The sequence below is a fragment of the Lagopus leucura genome, unplaced genomic scaffold (genome assembly GCF_019238085.1).
Source record: "Lagopus leucura isolate 7727_CA_CO unplaced genomic scaffold, USGS_WTPT01 Super-Scaffold_1, whole genome shotgun sequence".
In the NCBI taxonomy this organism is placed as follows: domain Eukaryota; kingdom Metazoa; phylum Chordata; class Aves; order Galliformes; family Phasianidae; genus Lagopus; species Lagopus leucura.
Genome location: NW_024962250.1, coordinates 18,036,109 through 18,060,298, shown reverse-complemented (window position 1 = coordinate 18,060,298; position 24,190 = coordinate 18,036,109). Strand labels below are relative to the sequence as shown.

The window sequence follows — 24,190 nt, the reverse complement described above, 5'->3', positions numbered from 1 at the left end:
AAGTCTAGAATATGCCAACTCAAACCCGGGAAGAGAAAGGAACCTGAATTCTGTAGTGGCTGTGGCATCCGTAAGTGTTGGGAATATAAACAGTTTTATCAACATGAGAAATCTGTAGATGTTGACACACTCAAAGAATCATATTATTATAAACAAGACTAGAATAAGAGGTTGCAAAGCAAAACAGCTCAGTGTAAATTAAATGAGTATCACATCACAATGGCAGTTAATGGCTGCTGTTTCTTAGCAGAAAGAATGGTTCCCCCCTTGCACAATGAAAAACAGTTCAGACCAGCAAATAACTCCAGACTCCCTCAGGCAAAGGGGGAATGAAGCAGCATGCACCTTGTGAAGTTCCAAGCACTGGGACATCAAGCAAAATACAGTGCTTGAACACCATGCCTCAGCTCCTGATCGATTGCAGTCCCACACAGTAACACAAGGCTCTTCACTCCTGCTGTAAGAACAGCACTAAGCTCTAATTAGCACATTACAGCTTATTTAGAGTAACTGCAGCTACAGAGAGCAAACTGTCTCCATGAGCTGCCCACATGCAAGAGGAGATAATAGGCTTTCACTACAACAACTTGGAGTTCTGTTCAGCCCCTCTTGAAGCTATCTCACAAATGCAACTTTTTTTGGTGTTCCACGCTCAATAGAACAGATATATTTGTAACAACAAAATTGTAAGTTTTGTATGAAAAAGGTAATTTTCATCTTTGTAGTACCTTACCTTTCAGATAAGTACAGTAAAAACCCAGCTCAATCTCTTTTGGGTAGCTAAAAGGACTGCTACAAAAGTAATACCTCCTATTTTATTATATTGGTCCATGAACTCAGAGGCAGATGTTGGTGGTATGGCAGTACAGGCGGAGTCTTCCCACAATATTCTGTTAAATTTTGTTGCTATGTAACAGATGGCAGCAGAAGGGCAGTCTGACAAAATGGCGTCTGACATGGAAGTGTGTATGAAGCAATGGTGCGTCACTGAATTCTTCCATGCAGAAAAAAAATTGCATCTGTTGACATTTATTGATGCTTTTGGAATGCTTATGAAGACCCAATAGTGCACAGCACACTGAGCATAATGAGGCAGTGAGCTGTGTAGTGGCAACATTGATGTGAAAGACAAGCCCTATTCCAGACAGCCATGTACATCTTTTACACCACCAAATGAAGAATATCTTGATAAGCTCATCTACACAAATTGACTAATGGTGGTGACTATTTTGAAAAACTGTGTTTTGTAGCTGAGAATTTAATCTACTTAATAGATTATTGTGCTCTTTGTATCTGTCTGTTGTAGTTTACATGGAATTAAATAAGGAGGCATTACTTTTGGAGCAATCAATGTAGTTACAGACTTGGCAGAGTCTCAACTTTTAGCAACCCAAATTCAGAATTGCAAGAACTGATTTTTAGCTATCGCCCAATACCTCACATATGTGTTCTTGAAGCTTCAAAATTCACGTAGTTTTTCTACTACTGGCTCAATAAATAAATCGTTTGCACAGCACTAACCAGCAGTTTACTAGAGCTATTGACATCTGAGTAATATAAAAAAAAAAAAAAACATTTCAAAGATGGAACCTATCACATCAATAAAACTGGTGTTTCTCAATAGAATACCAATTACATTTTTCAATTAAAAAAATATTTGCTATTTTGTTTTCCTTCTTCAGCGGTTTTTTCTGTTCTTCAGTCTCAAACCCTTATTCTAAACCACTATTTTGCCTTTGACTTCCCTCACTTCTGTTCTTATTTCTCGCCCTCCTAGATTCAGTACCATCAAAACTCAGGAATCTTATCTCACCAGTGAGACAGTATTTGTCTTCTCTTTCTTACACTCTCATTTAAAGGTGAATGTACTGTTAAAATTTCTCCTATTATTACCTTCAACACTACAGCATCCTCCTCACCAACTCACTATTTCTTGGCTAGTTCAGATTGATAGTATTTTCATTCAAGAACTGCCATTTTTTTCAGAATGATATCTTGTATATCTTAATACTACATTAACACAAACAACTCCCAGAGAAATACAGCTTCTGTTTTTTTTTTTTTCAAAGGAACAAAACTAAGTCAAAAGTAGTATTTTTCTGCTAGTCAGACAATTGTCAGGAAACAAGTACATATCAAGTATTTTTGCCTTTTATTTGTTTTATATAAACCTAAAAATTATATAAGCAAAAATGTCACTTATTCTCAAATCTCATCAAGGCTCCTCAATACATGCATTACAGAGGGTTATCATTGCTGTCAGCGTAGCTGCAGCATACAGGCTTTGGCATTATGATAGTACCACAGAACATGCTGAGCCAATTCATCCATTACAGTCAATGGTGTTACAGTAGGGATTACTTTGTCCCCCCTATGGTTTATTGTTTGAATGTGGATACTGCACCATAATATAGTTTTATGCTGTAGAAAACCTGTCACTTAATGGACAGTTTAAGCAGAGTGCTATTTTGTCTCTGAGGAATCATTTCCCTGAGATAAAAGGGAAATTAATGCATTTTACTTAAATTCAAATAACACAGATTTGTATACTAATCACATACCATGGCATTCTATGTGAAATACAGATCTACTGCTGGGATACTAATTAAAACCAATCATACTTACAAAGAAAATACTTCTTCTGAAATATATTTACAATCAATGATATATGTCTCTGGGCCCAATTCTTTTTGGTACTGAGCAACTTACTGATCTCAAAAGAAGGTGGCTTTCATTACTCAATAGAATCAGATGAGAAGAGATTTAAATACACAGCAAATAGAACACACATATTGTGAATTTATCTTATTAATTAGGGGTGTCCATAGACTATAACACTTTGTGAAAAACTAAAACTTCACTTGTCATTAGAGACAAGGAACAGCACCATCAGTCAGAAGAAAACACTCAGTACTTGCCTAGCACTGAAACAATGACTGATGTAAAATGGAATTACATGAGATCTTTTTAAATGGCCGGCGTAAAGTGAAATTACATGAGATCTTTTTAAACCAAGCATCACTCACTGGGTCTTTTTCCAGTCTCTTCTGTAGCCTTGTCTGCCACTGGACAGCTTGCATGACAATGGCTTCCCACCTCCTCTCAAGGTTTACGATTATCAGCTGCATGGACTGGTGATCTGCACTCAGGTTGCAGGTCTCCTGGTCATCCAGGAGGTGCTGGCACAGCCGCAGCACAGAGGCAACCCCACGGCGTCTCAGCTTGATCTCACAGCATAGGGACTGCAGAACAGACAGATGACAAATGTCAGGGTGGGACATTCTATATTAACTCTTATCTGATAGATACTGGTTCTAACAGTTCTTCAGCTCTTCCATAAATTCCCATTCTTAATGTCAAAGATTACTGTTTATTTCAAGATAAACACAATCTTAATTGCACATAAGGAATAAAGCTACTTTCAGTCTTCAAACAAATGCCATACATAGCTAACTATCTCAATAATGTTGAAAGTTTTATGGTGTAGACTGGTTTATTCTTCCTTTTTTACATTCAGCTGAGACACATCTGAAATGAGTTACCCTGACAGCAATCAACATCAGAAATTTTTCAGGAAAAAAATGGGGAAAAAAACTGTATTCATAAAATGAGAATATATATATACTGTGTGTATACACATATATGCCTCTCAGAAGAAAACAAAAACAAATAGAAATTATGGTTCATCTATACCCTGTCATAGGAGAAAACCTTCAGGAAGAAGAGTAAAGAGGTTACTACAAAATCCTTTACAGATGGTTTTTGCTGTCATAAAATCATTTCCAGGGTAGTTCTATGTTCAGATAAATTTAGGAATACTACGATAACTGTCCTTCTCAAAAATGGGTTATTCATAGCATTTATTTCATCCTACAGATTCCAGTGCCACAAAGAATGCAGTCTGACATAAACTTCACAATGGGACAGTCACTAAGTCCTAATATTACTGAATATTGATAGAAACTGGAATAGGCTGGTTGTATGCCAGAAAACTACATATATAACTACACTGAGAGTCCTATTGAATAGCTATATAAATAATGCATTTTACATGCCAAAATGAAAGAGAGATCTACCACCCGGAAGCAGTTAATGGCATGGGATGACTTTGAACACAGTTTAGTCTACAAATACAATTGCACTTTATAGTCATTCAACATCAGATCAGGGTTTTATTGCCTCACAATGTGTTTTTATAATATCTATAACAGTAGGGTACACAAAACACAAACACTTCTGAGGATGACAGCTTCAGCCCAGCTTCCAAGGCTCCACACTTTTATAGCATCACACAGTTCAAGTACACAGCTATTATCAGAGGCCAGTGCTACTCCTGAATTTAACAGAACTGTGCTCTACACATGGGAACCTTCCAGATAATTTAAATTATAACTTGCTAACATCTGTTTCCTTCTGTGGGATGCCACAGATGAAAGTGCATGGCCCTATGAGAAAATCTCAACTACCATCTTTTATGAAGACAGGGTATTTTCCTTTAACTGGAGTTAATAATGATAAATAAATAAACAAACAAATAAATAAAGAAATGAAAGCTAGCCACCAGAGCAGAGTTCTCAAAGTTTTTCAAAACCATTGGCTGACCTGAACTTTACCAGGAAAGGAGTTAATATTCTGTAGCAAGCGTATTTAAAGTCCATAGTTTTGTAACATTTGTGGATTAAAAATCAGAAAATCTACTTAGAAATATTATACATATACAGAGTATTTTGGTAATGAAAATATGCACTTGACCAATAGCATTAGGTGCAAAAGAGTGGTATACACATCTGAAAAATACATATCCTTTGCCTACAGATAGGGTTGAAGTGATTTTTTTTTTTTTTAATTCAGAGCCTTCAAGAGAAATGTTGATTAAACCCTACAAACATAGCTGAATTACTAATTTACTTTCACTGGCAGAACTGGGCTGTTCTAACAGTTAACAGATTGCTTATTAATCAACAAGGGTAAACAAGACAATGCAATCTCATTTAAGGCAAAAGTTTTAATGCCTAACAGTATTTGTGTTCAAAATGCTAATCATGATAAGACTTCATTAGAGGATGTCTTAAAATGATTAAGTACATTTCACTGTAAGGTACACTCAGTAGTATATCAGCAGATGGACATTTCATACAGATGTTCCACTTATTGATATAATGCATTCTATAGCAATGTAAATTACCCTAACTCTGTAATAGCTGGAATTCTATTACTTCTATAATGAGAGAACCCTGTACCTTTAATATTTCTGAATTTTAAATAAGGTGAATGACAAATTCCCAAACCACTATTTAGGGCAAAATATGACCAGGAATTTTATTATTCAATTTATACCAGAGCTGCATTTTCACTTATGTTTCCTGAACTTGCCCTATTTATTTTCCTCGACTTCATTACTAGTTTCCTACATAGTTCTTGATGTAACCAACATGTCTGACACATTTCCTTTTTGATGCTGTTCATTAGGCTAACATATCAGAAAAATAAATAAATAAATAAAGTCCTACCTAAAGTCAGAGTTCTTACTTTACATTGTGTAACAGCAAAACAATTCATTTTTATGCATGATGGTAAGTTATATACTGCTGGCAGCCAATTCATACAGCTCTGCATTAACTTTCTGGAAGTCAACACAGCTCAGAACTTGGCCCCATAACATTATCTTACCTCAATCTATCTGATTATGTCATTCCTTATAAATACTGTTCATTTTTGATACAATACCATATAATTTGATGAGGTAAGGGGTATTTAATTCATAAGCCATTATGTGAGCATTTAAGTGAGAACTTCACATTGTGCTATCTGAAAGCAGAGCTACAGGATCCAAGTCACTTCTAATTTACATCAATTTTACACCAGCATAATAACAGTAGCTTTACTGAAGCTATTTCTGATTTACATGGCTGTGACAGTGCAATTAGGCCTATGGCACTTTTGTTTCAATTTTATTACATGATATTATAGTTAATATTAAACAGGAGAAGAATGAAGTGCTCGTACCTAACAGCATGTTGAAAGAGTTGGCTATAGCAACAATACTTTAAAAGCCACAGAACTTAATCATGTGAAGACTTCTCTAAACCCCATATAATGACACTAGCAATAATGAATCTAACCAGTATCATGATCTGGTATACAGTGTCCTTAAGGGACTCAGTAATTGTATCCTATGACACAGTACTTCATGGTGTTGTATATCTATCCACAATCTGCTGTTGTTAAAATGGTATGACTCTATGAAAATCTATTAATATGGTAACTGTACAGCCATGCATGCCTCCAAGGTCACAGTTACTTCAATTCTTTGCTAGGTACATTCTGGATTGTGAATTAACAGCTATAATTCATGATTAATAATACTACTAAAAAGGAAAAGAAAGGAAACAAAATTTCAGATAGATTACACAGTATCTCTGCTGAGACTTGAGCCATATGTCTAAAGAAGCTATGGTAAGCTACTGAGTACTTGACAGTTCAGAAAATTAGGAAATAGTCTAACACAAGACTTCAGAGCATCACTTAGGCTCCTGTGTGTGCAAAAGTTTGTCTGAAACACAGATTAAGAGATCAGACACATGTAGCTCTGTCTAACTTAAGTCTTACACGGTAAGACTTAAAGTAATATATACCACTTTGTTTGCTGCAGGTGTAAACATGGTATCTGCAGCTGCCATGTGCAAGCTTGACTTTGTTCAGGTCTTTGCTTTGCAACAGGTACCCTGAAAACATTGAGGAGTTATTCATTATAACATTATTGACAGTCACACTTTCCCATACCCATCAGAGCTGCTAGAATCCTGGGAGATAATTCTTCCTTCTGCCTACTTCTATTTTCAGTGCTTTGAAGTTATCACCTGCACAGCTACAAAAAGTGAGCTGAAACTACTTTCACAGCTTGTTAATACCATGCCTTAAATCACGTGGAAAAGCCCTTGCTGAGTCAAATGACATCAAACAGACCTTCCAAGCAATGGGCTAATGGCACTATCTATGAGGTTGGAAGTATCCATGACCTGATCACAAGTTGTTCTGCATGGGTGCTAGATTCCTGAGTGAAAAGTAGGTGACAAAAATGTGCAGCTTTAGGCAGTGCCAGAGAATGTAGGAGACCTAAACAGGTGGGAAGTTGAGGAGCATTATGCAGCCCCAACTCTCCTCCATCCCTCAGCCTTTGGGCAATGTATATTCTGTATGATTGAAGGCTGGGAAGCCAGTTTTGTTCTGACACAACATAGCAGAGGAGTTGGCCATAGAAGTTATTACACCAAGGTTCCTCAGAGAAGGTGTTAAAACGGATGGGCTAATAGTACCAAGATTCTCAGTGAACTCAGTAGACTTTGAGACTAAAAATATTTTAAAAGTCTGTTTGAAATGAGTTTCCTTCATTTAAAGTCTCACAATCCACATATAATCACCACATAAAATGTTTATATACAATTTTTAACACTCTTCATTATGTATTGTTCACTGAAATATTTTTTATATGATCCGAACTTTTTTCAACCATTTCTGTCTTTCTTACTTTCACTCTATGCTTAGGAATATTTAAAGACTGTATGGAAATGTCCATGGCTTTGAAACACAGTCAGAAGACGATAAAGGTTAACTTTTACAGATTACAGATTTTCTTTGAACTTTCAGGTTCAGAAGTAATGGCAATGTATACTAGGATCCTTATGTTGTGTTTCTATGCATTGGCAATACTGGCTGTTTTCAGGTAAATGACAAAATTTCCACTAAAGATAAATCTGGAATGATCAGCTCCAACAGGAAGTATCTATTAAACCTTGATCTCTTAAAGGTTTGCTCTTTCTCCTTGTTACAGGACATAGGTATGTGCAGGAAGGAATGATACCCTTCCTACTGCATCTGTTGTCACCTGATGGAGAATGATAGGAAGATGAAATTATAGATCTGTTGTTATTTAGTACAACAACTGCATATAGAAATTTAGGCAAATTCTGAGAATGGAAGTTATCTTTTTCAATACAACAATCAAACAACATAAATAAACTAATTCACCTCCTAATATCTGATATTTGGCTAGTGTAGAACTTCAGTTTACAACAGTGCTAATGCTTCAAGAATCATGGTTAACATCAATAACACAACAGACAAAAATAAGAAAAAAATATGCTTGCAAATACTTATTAAAATTTACTTTTCAGCTTTTTTTCTGTAAAATTGCAATGCCTGTAGAAAATTCTCCTGTGATCCATGCTTGTATTTCAACTTCCACTCTTATAGGACACATAGTGAAACAAAACTCTGCTTTTTGAATGAAAAAGAAAACCAGTAATTCCTCAAAAAAAAAAAAAATAAAATAAAATAAATGAGAAAGTAATTCCTAAAAACAAAAATGCCAAATGAAAAATATAGGTAGTGAAAAACTTGTCATCTTTTAGAAAAATGCTGCCAAACCTGTGTGCTATTGCTGATTTCAAGATTAAAAAGAAAATGTCACCTAATATGGGAACTCAACTCACTTGCAGACAGTGGGACTTAATCTATAGTGAAGCTAAATATTCTATAAGTATGCAGTGAAGTGCAAAAAACAGCAATTGAAAAATGACATGATTAAATGGCACAACATGCAATCATTTGCTCTCAATTATATCAATGTATCTTCTTCATTTCAAGGAGTCAGGCAGAAATATTGTTTTTTAAATGCCTCTATTAAATTGGGCACCAATAATAAAATAGATGAGAGTCCTAATAAGCTCATTTACGTAACATACATCACACACCACAAAACTATTCTCTCCAAACGGGTTTGTTCATAGATTTGTCTCCTGGTTGTCACCAGTCTTGGCTATATTAATAGACTTTAAAGGCACAAGGCTTGCAGACCATTCAGTGGAAAACCTTTGTACTTAACCCTTGAGAGATCTTTAATGCTAATTATGGAGAAAGTATTGATATAATATCTTTGCTGTCACATTTTATTATGATGATGGTCACAACAGAATCTAGGACTGACGTTTTAGAAATATCATCTAATTGCAAGTCAGAAACACAGAATGACAATTTAAAGTAGATTATGACTTCTCCCAAAATAATGAACTGGTTCTCTATTTCAAAGGTCCACTTTTAATAGCATTACAACCACCCAATTGCTACAGTGATCATTTCTTTCTGTAACTCACTGCTTAGTAAAGTATTACAATACTTCTCTTACAAGTCTGACTACAGTTCACCATATTCTTTGTGCACTGTGTGTATTCCTGCACATACTAAAATGGCAAGAAAGTAGCAAGAAAAAATATTTAATTCTTATACTAGCTTCAAGAGCTTGTATTCTATGTATAATTTAGTATCTAATAGATTCATGTTAATTATTATTTCACTAATTTCACTCTTTAAAATGTACAAGGGAATTTGCATTTATTTATAATTGATAATGTAAACAGATTAATTAAATAGGTAAATATATTTATTTTAAATAAAGTATCGATTTTAAAATAGCATTCTAAAAATAGCCACATTATTTCCTTTTTTTTTTTTTAAGAAGTGCATCATTGTGCTGAAAAAAACAGTCAGAATCCAGAACAAGTTCCTCTAGGCTTGATCCACAGAACCTCCTATTATATCTGTACAGCATTCTTTAATTTCTTTGTTCTATTCATTCTGCTTGTCTAAGTACTTCAAAATATTTGTTTGTAAAAACATAGTTGAATGGACTGATATTTAGCTCACATTCCCATGTAACTAGTAATATATAATATATTTCTCCTCATAAATTAAAAACACTATTAAAATTCCAGACATATAAAACAACATGAAGATTGAGTTACTATAAAAGAAACTATAATAGCTTACAGATTGCTTGTATCATTATTAAAGCACTGGTATCTATTACAGTGTCTCCCTGGAATAAAGAATGCACTTTTGGCAATAATCTGCTAAAAAAGTGCCCATTATTGCTAAGATGCGCCTATCTAAGCTCTAAACTAGTGTGCAATTACAGGAAGGTAACTTTTAAAAATAAAAGTGTTGGATGTAAATGCCTTTTCCCTACTGAAATACAACATACCTTCTCCAAGTATTATTTTTTTGTGCTTCATATTGGAAATTAATTAGATGCATTTTCACAAATATTTTTGAGCTGCTGCTACACAAGCAGTTGGAGTTAACTTGGATGCGGGAATAAGCCAAGCCATCCACATGGGGAAGCCAGACGTGATGGCAGGAGGATTCATTTTCCTACTCTAGCACTATTTGTGTTTATAAATGCCTTCAGTTCATGCCCTCTTTTCATTCAGTTTGAGAAGTTCTCTTTCCAGGGAAACCCGTGCAAAAGAGAAACATTGAAGGGAGTGGTATAATTTGTTAGGGTTTCTTTCTTTGCTCCCAGAAAATGCTAAAATAACAGTAGAGAGAATACCAGACAGATATTATAAATATCAGGGCTGTGTTTTCCTTTTATGATGAATACTAAACCACACAGATCTAAAAGTCATTTTCCTGTTGTAGACAAACTTGAAATTTTTGCTCTGTAACCACACTGGGCAGAGTTTCAAATAAGCATGTGTTGAAATTCAAGAGAAGAAACAAATTAAGGTACAAGCAAAAAGTTACAAAATCCAGTGAGGCATAAGTCAGGTTTAGCTTTACTTGCAATTGTTGGAGATCACTTAGAATTACAGCTTAGAAGAAATGAAGGTGTTTCTTAACATAAATTTCACATTGGATGCAAAGAAAATCTCCAGTGTTATGAATTTCAGCCATCTTTAGTGAACAATTTAAACTGCTAAAACTTTGTGTACTGACTCGGAGCTACATAATAGTTCGTAAAAGAAAATTTCTTTACATGGAGGTGCACCAATACCTGTAGCCCTCAAGCTGAAGTTCAGATGCTGATATTGTGCTTAATTCCTTTATTATTCTTCTTTATCCTGTTCTACCACAAGTGGTAAACATGCATTTTTGTTGACTCTGTGTGATGGGCCTGTCAGATTCCAAAATTCAGTGTGAATTTACTCAGTTCTGAATTACAGGAGAAAAGCATCCTGCAGTGCACTGGTATTACCTTCTTATGGGAAAGCAGTGAACATAAAATAGACTAATATTTTGGAAACTTCAGGCAGGGAGGGTGAGAGTAAAGGGAAAATAAACACATATAACAAGTAAGGAAAAAATATATTTTCTTTGGCTCTTTTCCTGTGCCAGTGAAGCAAATTTAGCCTTGATTCAAAAATGTATAGCTTGAGTTGTTCAGAGGTAAAGAGAGAAAAAGATATTATGTTGCTGCCAGAGCATCTGTACACACACAAGGACAACACATAGGCTTTTCTAGAAATGGTGTTCCTCACCTTATTTTAAAAAAGCCACACCTACCAGAGTGGTTATACCTTTAAAAGATAAAAACATGATGCCCATTATTTTGCTGTGTCTTAATTGTGAATACATAAACCAACTTTTTAAATTTCAGCCCAAGACAAAACTAAAACTAAAACTGTCCTACAAGAGAAGGCAATAGCAGAACCAAGCAGAGCCGGGCAGCACTGCACTCATGTGGGTTTATTCATATCTGAAGTAAGCTAGGCTAATTCATCATCTTACTTGCAGGAATAATTACTTTTTTTTTTTTTTTTTTTTTTTTTTTTTTTTAAAGCAAGTGTTTGCATAAACATGTTATACATAGTAAATTAATTTGCTTGTACTGTTAAGGCAGACATGACCATTTAGCCACAGGGCTATGACAAGTTTGGAATTAGAAGTGAGGACAGAAGTGGGTGATGTGGTCAAGATGAGCAGTGAATGAGAGTAAAAAAGATGAAAGTTGTTAAAAGGCAAACTTCTGGATGAGGAGACTGTTTGCAGATGATGGTCTCAGAGGCTCAGCATTACTCATTTTATTACTGCTCTTTTTCCAGCCATTCTTCCATTGCTTGGACAATATAGGATTAGGATAAGGAGGCTAGATAGGATGCAAACAAAGAGGGCACAGAAAACATTATTTCCTTCACTAATCCTCAGAATAGAGAACATAATGAGGTTGCTTCCTTGTGTTCAGAACACAAAAGCAAGCATCACTGTGGAAAGGGAAGGTGGTACACTACAAGTGACATTGCGCTGCCAGCAATTGGTGAAATGCACGGAAAATCCATCAAAATAAAGGCCGAGCCTTCAGTTTTATTCTGGGGTGAGGAGATGCAGCACTTTCCTGACAGAGTAGTAAGGGAACCATCCTGGCAAGAACAGGAATCCACATACTTCTTTTTCCCCACTGACTTAACGCAGCTAGCATAATTTGCTGTCTCTAGTAATATGTTGCCAGTCTGCAAATCCCATTCCTGACATACATCTCATACTTGTGATACATAATATACCTGATAAGGACATCAATAACTCTTACACTGAAGGCTTGTTCTTTTTACATTCACATTCTAACTCATACTGCACTACACTTAACCCTGCAAATAATTATACTAGAATCAATGGATTTCCTGAAAGCATGATATTATTTTTAGTGTGAGTAAAGGTACAAATACAGTCTGTAATACTGTTCCCTACTGGGACACCGATCTATTAACTTACATGCAAAGATGAAACTTGGGAAACCCTTACAGTTCTGAAACCAAGATTAGGCAATTGTCTACTAGGTCAGTGATAGACCAGTTAAAGAAAAACCTCATCAGCAGGATTTAATGGCTTCAGAGAACACTATCCAATTAATAATCCACTAATATTGGAGCACTGGAAGACACAATACTATGGCTCCAAAGGGACAGTCATGATCAAATAAATCATACAATGCCTACTCTGAAAGTAATTCCTCCTACGTTATTATGTTGGCCCATGAACTCAGAGGTAGATGGTGGTGGTACGGTTACAGAGGTTGAACCTTCCCTCCAATACTCAGTTACATTTTGTTGTCATGTAAAAGATGGCAGCAGAGGGGTAGTCCAACAAAATGGCATCTGAAATGGAAGTGCATATGAAGCAAAAGTGTGTGAGGAAAAAAATGGCATCCTGTGACATTCATTAACACTTGCTTCATTAACACATGGAGACTAAACAGTGAATGTGAGCACACAGAGGTGGCAGCTGGTGCATTTCTGCACTGGCAACAAGGACAGTAGATCACCTCCACTGGTGCAGATTTGTACGAGCATGGCATACATGCTCATGTTCATCACTGCCAGAAATCATAGCTAATGGTGGTGACTACAGTGAAAAATAGTGTTTTGCAGATAAGAATTTGATCTATCAAATAGTATTATTGTGCTTTCTTCTCATTCTCCTTTTCCAAGCTAGTAATAATTGAAAAGGAAGTTTCTGGTTTTGCAGTAAACAGATAATAGTAGAATAAGCAGTTGCATTTTCATTTGGGTGCATCAAAAGAAGAAAATCAATTGTATCACCAATGACAACGACAAAAAATAAGTGAAGAACTGAGAATGATCTATCAAAAGAAGCCAACTCAGCTATTCTCGCTTCCATACATATGACTCTTCAAGAGACCCATGACTAAGGAAAAATGTAGCCCAAAGATTTCCTTCAGATACCAACAACACAAAAGGCTGGGAAAAAAACTGTGAGCCATTAGACCTTACAAAATTGCAGGTTTTACTTTGTAGTGGTGAGCCTGAAACATCTTTCTCCGTACTTCAGGATATCTTTTGTGTTACTCAGCTTGACTCAGACCTCAAGTCTTACAAGTCTACTCAGGGCATAAAAAATGAATGCAGACTATTCCAGTACCATAAGAAAGACAGGAACAAGTATTAGTTGCATTGCCTTCTCCTCATCAGTTCCAGCTAACAAGGGAGAGTTTCAGATGAAAACCCTCATGCACATTCAAGAGCGCAGAAAGAAACTTGGGCTCAACTGTAATTAGCAGTGGGGAAACCTCACAGACATTAGTAACTAATCTTTTTGCAGTTGACTCAACATCTTCAAGTCTCTCGAGTCGTAGAGATATTCTTACTGATTCTGTAAGTGATATTCATCTGATCTAATGGAGAATTCAGCAACTGAGCTAGTCATTCAGAAATAGGCATTCTGAAGTACAGTTTACCTTCTCTATAGACAGATGTCTAAAACAGGATTGATTAATTGCATTCCGAAAGTGCTTATTTCTTTCCAAGTACTATAACTGAAGCTCAGACATTATCTCTGCAGTGTGTGTATCAAAAGGTAGCCTGTATTATCCTACCTTTACCACATGGCTATGCTGTCTGCAGTGTAATCATATTAGTATACCAGAAATAAGGGGACAGGACGTTTAAAAAAAAAAAAAAAAAGACATAAGAAGGAAGGAAGTAATAAATGAACTAGGTAGTAGCATAAAAATAGCCAGTAGTCTATTCTCTCCTCTACTGAAGATTTCATGCATTGCCGTATCTGAGCTCTGCTGAAAACAGGCTGTTCCTGTTACTATAGTAACCTCCATCCCACAACCCCAGTCCAGGAGCCCACAGCTGGTGCTGGATTAGAACTACATGCAGATGTTTTATGATACCTCTGTGGAAACGTGCAGTGTGTCTGATCTGACCACCCCTACTGGGTAGATCTTCTGTGTTCCTTTCTTTCCCTCAGCAAAGGGCGAACATAGTAAAATCAGAATTCACCATTCAAGCTTCAAAGTTCAAATAAGATGATGAAATGACACCTCCTATCTCAGATCAGATATTTAGTTCGAAATGGGAATTGTAAATTGTATTATTGTTGCCTTAAAGAGGGAGAGCTTCATGAAACAAAGACTGAACTTTAACTAAGTAAAAGGTAAAATAAAACATAATTTGAGATATGTTTGATTACATTAACTACTGTTTGCATACAAAGTATTGAGTATATTTGAGTATGCTAAAAGAAAAAATTGATATATAAAACCTCCTCCTCATGTTAGAGCCCAAATACCACACTTTTTTGAAAAAAAAAAAATAAAAAAAATAAAAAAGAAAAGGCAACCTGCTTTACTTTACATAGTTGGATTCTCATTTAAGTGACCCGCAGAATTGCTGTTTTGGGGTAGTAGGTTATGTAAATTAAGTCTGAATTTGCTTCAATCCTTTGTAAGTGGCATCAAGTTTTATTACACTTTGGAAATCTGTCTGGTTTTCATATGATTTAATACTTTATGCCTTCCTGTTTATTGAAATTTAATCCAAACAAAATTTGGGTAAACATTTCTTCATCTGTGAAAAGACTCAAAGCTCTGGAGTCATACTCTTTCTGAGAAATTTATTAAAATTACTACAACATTTTTATCATCTTAGAGGTATAAAAAGGATTAAATGCTGCTTGACTTCTTTTGGACTGTCTGCTGGAAACTGTTCTGCATACGTTTGTTACATGCACATTGAATTTCTGCAATTCTTTGATTGCAGCTCTGCCAGAAACATCATTCCAAAAATTGTAAAGCATCCAAAATGCAGTAGCAAAAGTGATTTCTGGCACCTGTAGGAACATTTTTCCAATCTCTGAGTCACCAAACCTTTACTCAAAGTTAATATTTTCCTTTGATTTCGGTGGGGCCATAAACTTACTTGCTCCCAAACTAACTCACTTGTGTTATATTTAACAGAATTTTGTTTGACCAAATTGCTCTTAAGATGTACAGTGCTGACTTAGAGAAACTTTTCAGTTACAATGAAAACTGTTATAAGAGGTGTCAATTAACTGATCAATTATGAATTACCAATGTAATCTACACTGCTACATCAGAATGCTCAGTTTCTTTAGGTGATGTTGAAATAAGAGATTGTGATCAGAAATTCTGCTTTTTAATGGTATTGTGTCATCTGGCTTGCTGAGTTGAAATTTAATGGAAGACAAAAACTATTCTTCTGTGAGTTTAGTCATTAGAAACAGCTACAAACATTAGATAATTTACACTGCTTAAAAGGAAGAGATGGCTACAAATACTACTTGCTATGGAATTCAATACACTATTGATTTTTAGAAATATTAAATGAGAAAGTCTTTCCAACATATTCTGGTACAAATGGTTTTGTCTGATTTTTGTAATGAATACATTGACTAAAGTCAATGGGAACTACGGGCCTTCAGTGCTGCCGAAAGTTAGGCATCTCTTTTTTTAAAGAATCAAATTATATGAGACAGGTATGACAATAGAGCATGGCTCACATAAAACCAGATCAGAAAACTACATGAAATGCAACTTTATTGTTGCCAAAGAACATTAGATCAGAAAATGCTGCTATGTTATTTTAACCAAAGTAGTCTTCCCTTTTCCTTAAGAAAAGAGGAGATTTATAAATCTGGCTACCAAAAGGAACAGGAGCTTTTCCAGCTTTATGTGTCTGAGAAGGGATATCAAGATGGATAGATACTCACAAATCTATGCTTGCTCTTGAGCAGCTGGCCTGTAATCCAAAACCACAACAAATACCTTTTCAATGTTGATGAATCATCGCTCTATATCAAACACCTAAAGTCATAAGTTTTATTACAAGTGATAGAAATATGTGACTAATTATTGAGGCTCTTCTGCTGCCTTTTGCACAGAAAACAGCATGATTTTTGAAATCCCAGACACATAAAAGCAAATGTGGCAGAACACTCCTACTTTCAAGCCAACGAGCACACAAGTTCTGGCTAGATCTTACTCAAATAATGGGACTTACCAAAACCTTCATGAAAGAATGCAAATTCTTTATAGTATTGTTCCTCATTCTTTCCTGTTTCAAGTCTCTCCTGACCCACAAAATTGTCATACATCATTAGGTTAGGAAATCAGTTGTGCCAATTATTAGTCTCATGACAGTAGGTTTTTCAGTTGCTAAGATTATGTGTTTACCTGAGAATCTTGTAGCTCATTTAAAAAGCATGGTTCTGATTCTGGCCATTAGAGTTTCAGTGAAAAGCAAGAAAACAAGAATTCCGGGAACTCAAAGGGCAAAACAGAAACAAAAAGGAAGAATAAATAAAATAAATGCATATTTGTGGTTAGGAAGATCTCATGAAATTTAAGTCCGTCTCTTGATTTTTTTGGTTCAGATTCATCTGTTTTTCATGTTACAGCAAATCAGGGGTAAGACACCCACATGTCTCCCTTTGCAGCTGTGCAACTTGTGTTCACTAGTTCCCCTCCATCTTTTTTAAAGCAGCTTGGGTTAGGCTATATTTGAAACCTTGCAGTGTTGCTGTGGAATGACCAGCAAATGTCACTATAGACTGAAGCAAAATTTGTGCCTCTGCCTTGGAACTAAATATGAAAATGTTTGAAACCTTGAGGAGGACAGAAAACTGGCAGAACAGGTTACAAAATGGCATTGCAGACTGGCTGCAAAACATTGTATAGAGATTACTGGGCCAACTGAAGCATGTAATATAGTTACCCCCAAACCAAGAAATACTGGAGTATTGCTGAGTTACTGGAGTATAAACTGAGTTATGACTGTAACTAATGATATTCTACTAATTCTAACATCTAAATATGCTAATAATAATGGGAAAAAAATCATTTAAACATTTTCAGCAGGATTTGAACTTCAAACAGAAACAAGAGACATTGATTAGCACAAGGATGCAGACTGTCTGCATTACATATTAAAATTGACTATACTGAGAAGTAATCTAGAGGAAAGAAGGAAAAGCAGCCCTGCGGTTAGAACCAAAGACTAGGGTCAGAGCAGCTGACTTCTTCCCTAGAACGACCATTAGTTTTCTGAAAGCCTGAAAAAATCACTTAATCTCCTTGCGTTTTATTTTTCCCATTTATAAGAAGGTGGTGATAATTCCTACCTTTAAGGTTTAATGGAGTTTAGTTCATCAATGTTTGTACAGCAAGTACAGATACTTGGCAGCAGAGTACTGTAGAAATATTTGATATTACTATTATACAGGAATATCTCAAAAGAAAAGCAATGCAACAGCACATTCTTTAATAAAGAGAACTCTCAAATTAATATGCATGATTTTTTTTAAGTAAAAGGAAAAAAGTCAAAATAATTTCCTATTAGCTGATTTAACAACACCTCTTTCCACCAGAGTGTTGTCATCTTGGGTCCCAACTACATGTGAACAATACATTCAACTCATCCTCTAAGTGCAAAATGAAATAAAAGCACTCAGAAAATAAAATAACTGTTTTTCCTAAGGCATAAGTGTAATTAAAAACATAAGATTATAAATGAAAATCAACAGCACTGTTGAGTTTATTTTATAAAAAATGATTCTCTGTGCACAATGGCTATATGTATAATTGGGATAGTGCTGTACAATAAAGTTCCATTAAGTAACAATGATTCACTTACCATAGTGAAAGCAGTAATAAGGTTAAACTCTTAAGTTAAGTGGAAAGTAAGTCAGTCTAAACCCCAGCAGGTTTTGTACTAGTGGCATCGCTAATGTTTTTGAAAATGTTCTAAATGTTCCTTCTCAAATATATGTATTATACATTGCAGTATTGTTAATTATATCCATTTTATCTTTTATACACTTCCCCAGGAGATCAGTGAAAAATGGAAAACTTACTTATAGTGGATTTCAGATTTAATGAGACAAAGATGGTTTAATATATATGACAAAGTGATGTGCTCTAACCATGTTTGATAAGTAATTTTTTTTCTACTCTAATGGCTACCATTTTAAAAATAATTAATGTATTATTTATGTAATTAATAGATAATCAACCAAGTAATTAAATACTCTGGTTATATCACAGTATGTGTGTACTATAATACCCTGTTTAACAACTCTAGAGCTCTTGGCATGACATCATATCATATATATATTAAATATTCTGTATTAAATATTATATATATTATATATATACACATACAAATTTAATTTCAAAGATTTATGCACATTCTGAATATGTAAGTAAAATTTTTATAATAGTTATGTTCATATATACATGTTCATATACGTTACACATATATTGCTAGGTCTTTAAAAACAAGTTTGTTAGAATTCAGATTTTTAAATCCATAGTTATGCACTTATATAAATGCCATAAATTTCCACAGAAATAAGAACTATCCAGCATTTTCTATTGATAACATGGGTCCATGGCTGTTAAGTTCTTCAGCTTTATCAACATTTCCTTCATAATCACTAACATTTAAAAGTTCGCTGGTAGAACAAATAGAACCAGCATAACATTTTCCCTGACAGCAGAAGATCAAGAATCAGAAAAAAGACAAACAACATGGATGTAATAAAGAAATTTAAAGTTGTATTCAAAGAAACATGCTCAGGAACCTGAATGGAAAACCAACTTCATCTACACTGACATAACTCTCCCCCTCAATTCTCATGACTGGAAAAAGAAGTATAAAGACTGCCTAATTTGGAAGCCAGACAGTTTTCCACTGTTGTTTTCTTGAATATTTGTCTAAAAAAATATTTGATATTTGTTTGGAAGTGTTTGCAATCTGCCCTTTGAGGTGAGTATTCAATAAATTGTCCATTGCTGAGTGCTTTTGCCTTAGACACTCTGTTGTACCAGAGAAAAACATCTTTACCTCTAATACTCAACAATTACTCATGATTTGTTTCTTATTCTTTGGTCAAAGACGATTTGTAGAGTAAAGTGACCTGTAAGGATAACTCAGATGTGGGTTTACTTAAAAGTCGTAGCTATGAACAGAAGAAAATCACATAGTGCCATCAGATTTAGTTGCTAACTTAATAGTCCTGTATACTAAACTGTTCCGAATGAATTAATTAATACGTAAATGAAGGCTAAAATATGAGTGCATGAGGACATTGCATTATGCTATGTATAAGTTAAATATTTTATCCTACCATAAAGAAGAGTATCTATGAAAACTATGACTGTTTTTTTATTACCTTAAAATATTGCAGTTGTTTCTCAGCATTCATTGTTCCTTCATTTTCTTGTCTCAGACAGGAATTGAAGATGAAAAGCTCTGTATCTCTCAGCCACCCTTTCAGCTCTTTGATCCTGACCTCCAGCTGCCTTACCAGGCTGCCGCTTTCAGGCGAGAGCAGGTCACGTGGACCTAACCCACTGTGCCCTACCATTGTGTCTTGGATCTTCTCTCCTAGGGTTTTCTAATACATCAGATAAAGAAAACATAGATTAGTCTTATGCACCAAAATACATACAGGTTAATGTGCAACAAGAAGCATCTGTTAGGTGATTAGAGAGGTTTTTATTTTTAAATTACTACTAATATCAATCAATTTCACTCTTTCTTTCCTTCTTTCAATCAATTTCATATTTTGTATCTTTGTTTTTCACTAATGCCACAGTGTTGTTCTCTATGGGTCACTGGCTTTGCTGGAAGCATGATAAATCAATGCTTATTAGGAGCAACTGTGGACAGAGAAGACAAAATGCTACATAACTTTATAAAGTAGTTTCAGAACTTGTCAGCTACTTTAGATACTTATGACTATAGGACTTACGATTTCTTGGCTGTAAGAACAGAAAATACAGCAAGCTCTGAGCCCATCTGGATCTATGTTTTTAGCGTAACATTGCAGTAGTGAAATATTTCCAAGGTACAAACTGTCAGGTCAGAGTTTCCAAACTTGCAGCCCCGAAGTTATGTACAGGAACAGTTAGGTCACATAACATCTGGCTTGCTTGTAAAAGTGGATGAACTCATTCAGACACCAATAAGCTAGAAATTGCAAAGCCATCAAACCAATTATTTGGGCACCTAAATTTGGATCTAAGTTCTCCATGTTAAGCATTCACTTTAAAAATAATGGATCAAAATCAACATTCACCTCTGATCATTAATGAAACTAATTAACTATAGCTTTTCAAAGTAGCACTTCTAATAAAGGAACTGCTGAATAACATTTTGATAGCGGACACGGTGATGGTAATGAATATTCTGAAGAGGTCAGAGATAGGAAGTTACCTTCCTTTTTAATATTTTGAAAGGCAATCATTTAAACATCACAAAGGAAATATGCAGTTGCCTGCTTCTCCTATGCCTAGCAGTATTTTATCTGACCTGTAAGAGGCTGTCAGTCTGACACTTATTATAAGTAGTAGATCTGTGTTACTGATTGTAGAATACTCAATATACACTGACAATCACATCCAATAACCTTTTAAACTGATAATTAGCAGTGGTTAATTGTTGTAACATGAAGACATGGTTTTAGGTGACCCAGAATGTCTGTCTGTTGAAAATACACCCTTCATTAAGTTACTGGAATATAATCTATCATAATGAACTTAGCTTCCAAAATAAGCTTAAAAACCACAAAATTAGATCAACAGACATTAATCTACTTTGTGGCATTCTGTAAATAACATCCTTAGGAGATCATAACTGAAAAACATGTTTTCTTGGCACCACCCTTCTATTTTCATGGTGCAAATATTGATAATTTGAAGACCCTCAGTGGAATCCAGTGCTAGCTATTGTTTTCACGCTGTAACAAAAGTAGCAGCAGGAGGTGAAATCAATGCCCTTGGAGGGTAGGGTCACAAAAAAGAATTTATTGCCACTTTTTTGTTCTGGAACAGTTTGCAATCATAAATTCTTCATAAACAGAATACTTCAGAGAATGGTCCGTCTTCATAAATATACGACAGAGGACATCAATTTCATTTAATTCACAATTTGTGTCAGCACAGCAGATGCCAATGCCTGCCTTGATAGGGTTGTTTAATATGCAATTGAGACAGAGTAATATTCAGCACAGGGGACAAAATTTCACAGATTAAACTGTACGCACCACTGACATTTCATTCTAATGTATTTCCATTCCACACTGTTCACCTTAGATGAAAGTAATATTAAAAACCATATCCCTCTATTTTACCATTGTTAGAAGTTAAAATCCTTGTCTTTAATTTTTTTTCATGCCAATTAAAACATAATCATGCCAATTAAAACAGTATGCCTACCACCGTTAGTTTGTGTGAAGATTTTTATTAAACAAAACTCTATCAAACTCTGCTTATTATTAATGAAATTGCATTTAGCAGGAAAACAGGAATCCTTCTTTTTTTTTTTTTTTTCTGTAAATGCTGAAATTACTTACAAAACTTAATCCAGAGGTATATTTTAATCTTAACATGCAGAGAAGAGGGGGCTTCAATTTTTCTTAAGAAGTTTTCTTAGATTTTTTGTAATTATTATCACTTACTCATCATTTGCATCCTACCAGCTGTAATCAGTGCAACTGAATTAATCTGATTAAATACATTGAATGTCATAAATATAAGGCTAACTAAAATTATTTTAAAAGTTTAAAATAAAATACATGAATTTATGTAAAAGAACAGGTTAATAGGTCCCATTTTTATTAGCAAATTTTTTCTTCTTCAAATATTTCAAAAATGCTACATATTATAATTATAACTGGAAAATAATAAGCTCACTAGTTAGAAGACAACCTTTAACATTTTCTGACAATTTGCAGATTTAGACAATCAATCAGTTAGAAACAACTTTCACTGAACTAAACGAACTCAACCCTCTATAAAATGGCTACTGTATTACCAAATAAGCTAAAGCGACACAAGTCAGTATTTAAAATGATGCTGGCAAGTTGCATGTATAGTTTACTCATAATATATTAGAAATGGTTTTTAAGCTCAGATAATAGCATGCAAAATTATGCAATGTGACTGTATTGTTAATATCACACATCTATAATTAATCATTTAAAGTAATTTATAAATTTATCTTACCCTTGATTTGAAGTGAAGGCAATTAAGGAGAGAAGTGGATGGAAAAATATATAGTTTGACCTCTCTCTCTCTCTCAGCTGTTTTACAACAATAGGACTACAGTGTCTCCTGCATGGTGCCATCCCTGGTCTCTGGATAACAGAATCTCTATATTGCTTTTTTTGCCAGATTCTTGTATCTCACTCTTTGGCTGAGACCCAGCCCATCATAGCGTGAAATGAATTACATGAAACTTTTCTGGCTTTTGTCAAAAGTGAGCTGAATATAGCAGTATGAAACATATCCTGGCTGCATTCTAAGCTTCAGGTATTCAGATTTATACAGAATCTGCATATTTGTTTTTGAGCCATCAGAGTGACCTGAAATATGCGGTGACAACCCCACTTTTCATCTTAAGGGTATAGTAAATAGTTAAACAGTAGATGTCTCTAACATGTACCTTCAGAATAAATTCTATTAACATTCACTCAAGCATGACAGTCAGTGTATATCAGATATACTGCATTATAGTTGACTTGGTTCATACCCGTAATACATGGCATATTTTACTTACATTTTTATGTATTAAAGAACTAAAATTATTAAAGTCAGACAGGAGACAAGCATGGAATAAAAAAAATCAACACAAGAGGAAAATACTATGGAGTTTTTATAATAGCATGAGTAGCTTGTTTGAAATGTACGTGGTGAATTGAAAGAGAGAGATATTTGTGCCTCAAATTAGAAATCAGGCAGACAGCGTACTTCAACACACAAAAATGTACACATAACCCACAAACAGTAATAAAAATGCAAATACCCCGAGCAGTTCCCATTTTTCATTAATTGAATCCACTTTTTCAAGGAGATCATTTGGTAGTAAAACACCACTTTTCTTCAGAGCTTCAACCTTACTGAGCAGTTCCATCTTTTTCGGTTGCCTGATTGACATTTCTACGCTGTATCTCTAAAAAGAAAAGAAATAGATAATATTAGCTACTGTGACGAGCCTTCTCTACAAAAAAAAACTTGAACTTTAATTCTAAGAGTCCAGTTGATCATGCTCACTGTACTATTTTCTTCCCTTTTTTTTTTTTTTTTTTTTTTTTAACACATAATCTTATTACATATCTGAAGAGATTTAGGTACCGATCATATTGTTTTCTGGGTGACATATAAGCACAGGCAGTTAGTGATGGATTACACTTAGTAATATCCACTTACAATATTCACGATATTCACATGTGCAGTAGCATTCACTAACACCCTCTCATCCAAAGCTTGATCTGCCTTGTCTCATTCAAGGGAGTTGGTATCTTATTTTTCAAATATGCTACTTCATCAGGTACCACTGAGTCTCTTCACTGAAAAAAGCCCATGGAAATAATTACAGATTTATGTTTTCTGTGAAGTTTATTTTTGCTCCCTCTCCATTTTGCCTTATATATGGGCTTCAAACATAGCAGCACATGAAAATGCGAGGGCTTCACCTTAGAAAAACACTTCGACGTAACTCACTTGTAACAGAATACAAGTAACTTGATTTTTATTGTGTCAACCAAGAGTGAAACGGCACACAAACGACAATGGCCAAAGTGTTAA

At 34.9% G+C, this 24,190-nt stretch overlaps 1 protein-coding gene across 6 annotated transcripts in view; it reads right to left on the bottom strand.

The window, feature by feature from the left end:
• Nucleotides 1-24,190, bottom strand: part of AKAP6 (A-kinase anchoring protein 6) — a 218,633-nt gene that overhangs the window by 28,102 nt on the left and 166,341 nt on the right. For all 6 annotated transcript variants that reach the window (XM_042863738.1, XM_042863721.1, XM_042863755.1 and 3 more), the window contains 3 exons: nt 23,409-23,555; nt 19,774-19,998; nt 3,027-3,242 (listed from right to left, as the gene is read on the bottom strand). In XM_042863738.1, the coding sequence (XP_042719672.1) occupies nt 3,027-3,242; nt 19,774-19,998; nt 23,409-23,555 (588 nt within the window). The remainder of the gene's footprint in view (nt 1-3,026; nt 3,243-19,773; nt 19,999-23,408; nt 23,556-24,190) is intronic.